This window comes from Hordeum vulgare, chromosome 3H (assembly GCF_904849725.1).
Source record: "Hordeum vulgare subsp. vulgare chromosome 3H, MorexV3_pseudomolecules_assembly, whole genome shotgun sequence".
Taxonomy (NCBI): domain Eukaryota; kingdom Viridiplantae; phylum Streptophyta; class Magnoliopsida; order Poales; family Poaceae; genus Hordeum; species Hordeum vulgare.
In genome coordinates, this window is record NC_058520.1 from 359,980,898 (window position 1) to 359,986,166 (window position 5,269).

General features: G+C 45.7%; 1 protein-coding gene across 3 annotated transcripts; it reads right to left on the reverse strand.

The window, feature by feature from the left end:
* Nucleotides 1-1,164: 1,164 nt before the first annotated feature.
* Nucleotides 1,165-4,462, reverse strand: LOC123443860 (tRNA (cytosine(38)-C(5))-methyltransferase 2). Of its 3 annotated transcripts, none has more exons than XM_045120399.1 (12): nt 4,291-4,462; nt 4,083-4,193; nt 3,560-3,653; nt 3,361-3,479; nt 3,158-3,280; nt 2,625-2,838; nt 2,438-2,530; nt 2,211-2,305; nt 1,997-2,077; nt 1,840-1,904; nt 1,590-1,688; nt 1,165-1,447 (listed from the first exon to the last, which is right to left on the reverse strand). In XM_045120399.1, the coding sequence occupies exons 1-11, from the start codon at nt 4,345-4,347 to the stop codon at nt 1,613-1,615; spliced, it is 1,128 nt and encodes a 375-aa protein (XP_044976334.1). In that variant the 5' UTR covers nt 4,348-4,462; the 3' UTR covers nt 1,165-1,447; nt 1,590-1,612. The 3 variants fall into 3 exon arrangements, 2 of the variants coding, with proteins under 2 accessions (XP_044976334.1, XP_044976333.1); XM_045120398.1 differs by having other exon boundaries at nt 1,575-1,688; XR_006630841.1 differs by having other exon boundaries at nt 1,527-1,688.
* Between the last annotated feature and the right edge of the window lie 807 nt (nt 4,463-5,269).

A 5,269-nucleotide genomic window follows, 5' to 3' on the forward strand; every position in this document is an offset into this window, starting at 1 on the left:
TTGGCTTTCCTATGGACTCAAAAGTGATTTCTCACAAATATAAAATGAAGAGTCTTCTAGGTTGAAGCTTGAGCCAATATTATTCCTTTCTTGCATCAAGGGGCATCTTCACAAAAACCTTAAGCCATAGCATCTTTTGAACTTTTATGAAATATACTTGGAAAACACATTAGTCCAATGATGCATATGTTGTGATCAATTAGCAAAACCATCCTACGAAGCAATTGTTCTTTTACCTGCGCCCTCCTCGCCCAGCGTCGTTGCCTCGCAGACAAGCCGGCGCTTGCAACGTCGCCTCCTCGCGGCCGCCAGCAAGCAAGTGGTTGTCACGCCACCGTCCCCCACCCGCGCTTGCAGCGTCGCCGTCCGATGCCCGTGCGTACATCATCGCAGTCCCGCCACCGTCCCCTGCCCGCGCTTGCGGCGTCGTCGTTCGATGCCCGCGCCTACATCACTGTCGCCCCGGAGCGCCACCCTCCCGCATCCCGCGCCCGTCGGCAAGGCATTGCTCGTCGCGCCGTCATCCTGTGCCCACGCCTGCAGCGCCCGTCGCCCTCGCCCATCGCACGCTCTACTTGCAGCGCCGCCGCCCACGCCATCACTGTTAGCTGCCGCCTACCCTTCCCCCGAGGCACGCCGCCGCCCTGTGCCATCATCGTCGCCTCCCTTCCCCTGAGGCACAACGCCGCCTCATCATCACCGTGGAGCTTGGGCTCGTAGACCACCGCCGAGCCATGCCGCCGGTGCATCCAGTCGCCGCCGGTGCATCCAGTCGCCGTTGACTCTTAAGGAAAAGAAAAAAAAATGAAAATAGATGAGAGGCTGACTGATGGGGCCATCTTCCACCTCAACATATTATCTAGGGAGGCATGCTAAATCAGCCTAACAAGTGGGTCCAACCCGTCAGTTTCACTGTTAGACGCGACTCAATTCCGGATTAGTGTTTCTTGTTACTCACTTCCCACAGAAGTGGTGGTTATTTGTGATTTTCGACAAAAGTGATGACTTTGGAGTACCCTTGCCACAATTGTGGTGGTTTTGAGCAATTTTCTCTGCAAATGACTACTACTTAACTGAAAACTTGGACGCGACTGGCTATATTGTTCACAGGGGTTGAACAGAAAAAAAAAAAGTTCAAAAGCCAAGACTCGTGCGTTGTCCAGGTACAGTGGGATTTGATTTGCATCCATTTCTTGCGCGCAATACGATATGTCATCACAAAGTATCAAATTACACTTGCCCTAAAAAAATATCACATTACTAACTGCACCTCAAAAATATGGTTGTGGGTGAAAGGCACAACGTTGGACTGGTATTTGTATACGGAGTAGATCCAAAGGCTGAGCTTCGTCCATACATACCACCTTACTTTGCACGCATCCACCTCTTCACTATAATTCCTGCTAGGCCATCGGCAGATTGATCGCAAGTCTTCAAGCTCGGTAAACTGCATCGGGGCATGAAGGATGAGCATGGTCACATATAGGAGACACACAGAAAAAAAAATGATGGATAAACTATCGTACTTGCAACTCAAGTATGGCAAGATTTTTGACAAATATCAGATGGCGCACCAAGGTGAATATCACCTGCCAAATGATTGAGAACTTCTCTATGCCCCGGCAAACAGATAGCGCAGCAAAGGAGCCACAACCGCTACACTAAGACTATTACCCAGCATGGCATACCTACAAAATGAGCAAAGCGCCATTCAATAGTGGATAATGATTTCTAGAACAAATGACTCATTCTTTTACATTATTGTTGGATGAATCATGACCAAAACATATCTTCCTCAATTCACATCACAGAGGGAAAGGTGGGATTAAAAACACTTACTGCTGTCTGAGGCCTATGTGATCCGGAAAACGGAAACTCGAGGGAAAAGAATGCAAATTGGCGACCTGAAAAATAAAGGAATACCACATGCTATGAATCATAAGAGAACAGAAGTATGCAAATGTATGTGAAAGTGAAACTATGAGAAAGTATTCACCTCTCGAGGTGTGAAAAAACGTAGACCCAACTCATTTAATGAAGAAATTTCAAGGTTCTCTTTTGGAACTGGTCTGACGTTCTATAATTTGAAGAACATTATCACAAAATAAGGAACAGTGGAAATAATGAGGTAACACCAGAGGGTGAGTGGTGCCAAAAAAAATGAAGACTGGAACTAAAGACAGGCAAGAGACTGTACAGAAGAACCTTACTTTAGATGTAGCCAGTACAGAGCCTGTGCCCTTCACATAGCGATAATAACTTTTAGTAAAACAGCAGCACCGTTTTGATTCAGGGTATACAATATCTAACAAATAGTCAAGGATTCACCAACTCACCACAGTCAAGCATTAGTTAACAAAAAGGTAGCAATAACATGTATACAGAAGTACATTCCTACTCATTATGAGGACAAGTGTCAAGAAGGAACTAAGGATACCCATAGCATTTCCCCACCGTTCAATCAAGCTTAGCGGAACTGTGTAGTCCTGTGAAGCAGTTTCACTCGGAGTGCATCCATGAGCCTCCTTAACTACATAATAGACAGTGGCGCTGAAACTATATTGGTGGACCTGCTGCTTCAAACATCCTGACAATTTAAATACAAACTGCAGGCATGTACTTACAGTCAGAGATGATGGCTGAACACTCCCCGTCTCCAATAACAATACTTTGTGCTTCAAGGAAGTTTCTTATTGGATTACATACTACTTCCAGATCATCTTCATTCTGGTCATAGCTATTCTGAGCTGTCGTAGCGTTCAATGTTAGGAATGTAGGTGTCCTAAGCAGCTTCTCATTGACTGATGGATTTGGAAAACACATAGGTTCCTGTTTCGCCTGTAGATAAAGTATGGTTAAATAGTTATGGAATTCCTCAGGAACTGTGTCCTGAAGTTTCCCACTTCTGAAGAAACTGGAAACCCATAATAGTTTCCTATGGTTAGCTATGATCTCTTCTAGGTGCTTGGCAAACTCATATTTGTACCAATTATAAGCAACATACTCCTTGAATCTACTCAAGCTCATTATGCACATTTGGGGGCTTCAGGAGTGATGAAGAATTGAGATGATAACGGAAATAAGATCCATGACATGTTGTGGCTAAGATATGCCGACTGATTGCAATGGAACAACAGGCAGATGCACAAGTTCTTACCAAACAGAAGTAGCGCGGTCTAGAATATGGGACACCAAACTGCAAGGGGCTTAGGATGAATTCTTGTGTGTTGAAATTGAGAGTTGAAAGGACCCCTAGCAACTGGTCATGTGTATCAGACACCTGTCACAGGCAACTGATATTGATAGAGGTCCAAATACTACAGTCAACTGTGTTTCAAATAATTTTAAGCTTAAAAAAACCTCGAATCCGACAACATTCTCCACAAATAACATTTGTGGAGGAAAGCTCATGTTTTGCATAAGGCTTAAAATCTTTATAAATGAAAAGGCCCGGGCATCAGCTGAGTGCTTCTGAAGTCCTGCATGGCAATCCACCCATATTAGTGAAATTTGAAACTGAAGCAGGTAATGTCAAAAGGAAGCTGCTCCAGAAGCAAACCTTGCCGTGTGTATGGTTGACATGGAGGAGAAAGGAGCCATGCATGTGCCTTGTACTTGTCTAGATCACCAGCAGTGAGTGTTTGAATGTTTCCCTGCAGTGACATAACAGTACAGGTAGTGCGGTCAAAATTAACATGTTCCTTCGCTGCAATATAGTTCAGTAAAAATCCAACCAGCCTATAGTCAAGTTCTTTCTAACAATGTAGTCAGTTCAAATAAATTCACCAAGTATTCCTCCAATTTAGTAATCACATACATGAGCAAATTATGCATAGAACACAATGCATACATGCTAAGAAGGGTACTTGCGGTGTCAAAAAAAGAATTTGATGCGGAGTTACAGTCCTTAATCATCGCTGCTAGTCGAGATACTACCGGTATCAGGAGAATATATACCAGTTTCCTCGCCTAAAGTTTTCACCACCACGAATCAGTAGTGCTTAACACAGCAAGAAACTTCCGGTTTTCGCCTAGATCCATGTTTGCTAGGGCTTATAGATTTCTGGGGGAACGGAGCGCACCTGGCAGGGGCGGTGGGCGAAGTTGTGCTCGTATACGTCGTTGGCGACGTCGTTGATGTCAAAGGCCTCCACCACCTCCGCGCGAACGCCCGACGATGCTAGGGAGTACCGCTGCGAACAAAGGAGGCGGCAAAACAAAACCCTAGTCGCCGTTAGATATGCCGCAGGATTGAGGTGAAGTACGGGAGTAGAAGGGGGATATGAGTACCATGCCGCCGATACCGCTGTAGAACTCGAGGACCCTCCATGGAGACGGCGTCTCCATTGCCTTCGGTGATCGCGAGGCGGCGGCTCGTCGGCTGGACTCTGGTTCTCGTAGGTTTCTGCTGTTCTGCAGTGCCCAGTGTTACACAAGCCGGATGCAAGTTCGAGCCCTCGCCTGTTCAGCCCAAGTGGGCCAGCTGTTTCAGTTGTCTATCCAAAATTAAATTTTAGCAGCTTCCTCTATTGAGGCCATCGACTATCTTGCTCAATAAGATGAAGATGTGGATTCAAATTCATGACCTGCCAGAGTTGTAAAAAAAAAAAAGAATTCATGACCTGCCGGACCTCTTCTTCCATCTCATAAAAGCTCCGGGCCATCACGAGCCGATGAGTTTGTGTATGCTGAGTCTAAGTCTCAAGATTTTAAAGGAAATTGTTTGTGTGTCCATATAGATGGATGCCACAAAACCTTTAAAAAACGTTGTGTCTTTGGTCATTAAGAAGAAGAGGAAGATCTTCGTGGTCAAGTACGAAAGACTCCTCGACTAGTGTGTTGTTTGTGGTTATCTTAACCATCTTCATAAGGAGTGCGGGAATGTAATCCATCTATCATCGACCTTGGTCTTTAAAAATCTTCGAGCTGACTAGTTTAGGGGCCGTGATAGAGGTCCTCGAGCAGACAAAGGATTTCATGTGCATGTATTTGATAGTTTAGGATTTGTAATCCGTCTCCTACCTTATTTTTAGGGGAGGCTTCTTATCCTCCAAATATGTGCTCCTATATATACCCACTCATGAGGCTTAATACAACAACCATCGATTTCACCAATCCTTCTCTCTCTTCCAACGTGGTATCAGCCTAACCGATCCAACCCTAGCCGCTGCTCATCGCTTCCGCCCAGCGCGTCGTCCCCGGGGCGGTCGGCCTCCATGATCGTCATCGGGGGTCGCGTCGCCCGTACCTAGGGTTCGTCCGTCGGTCA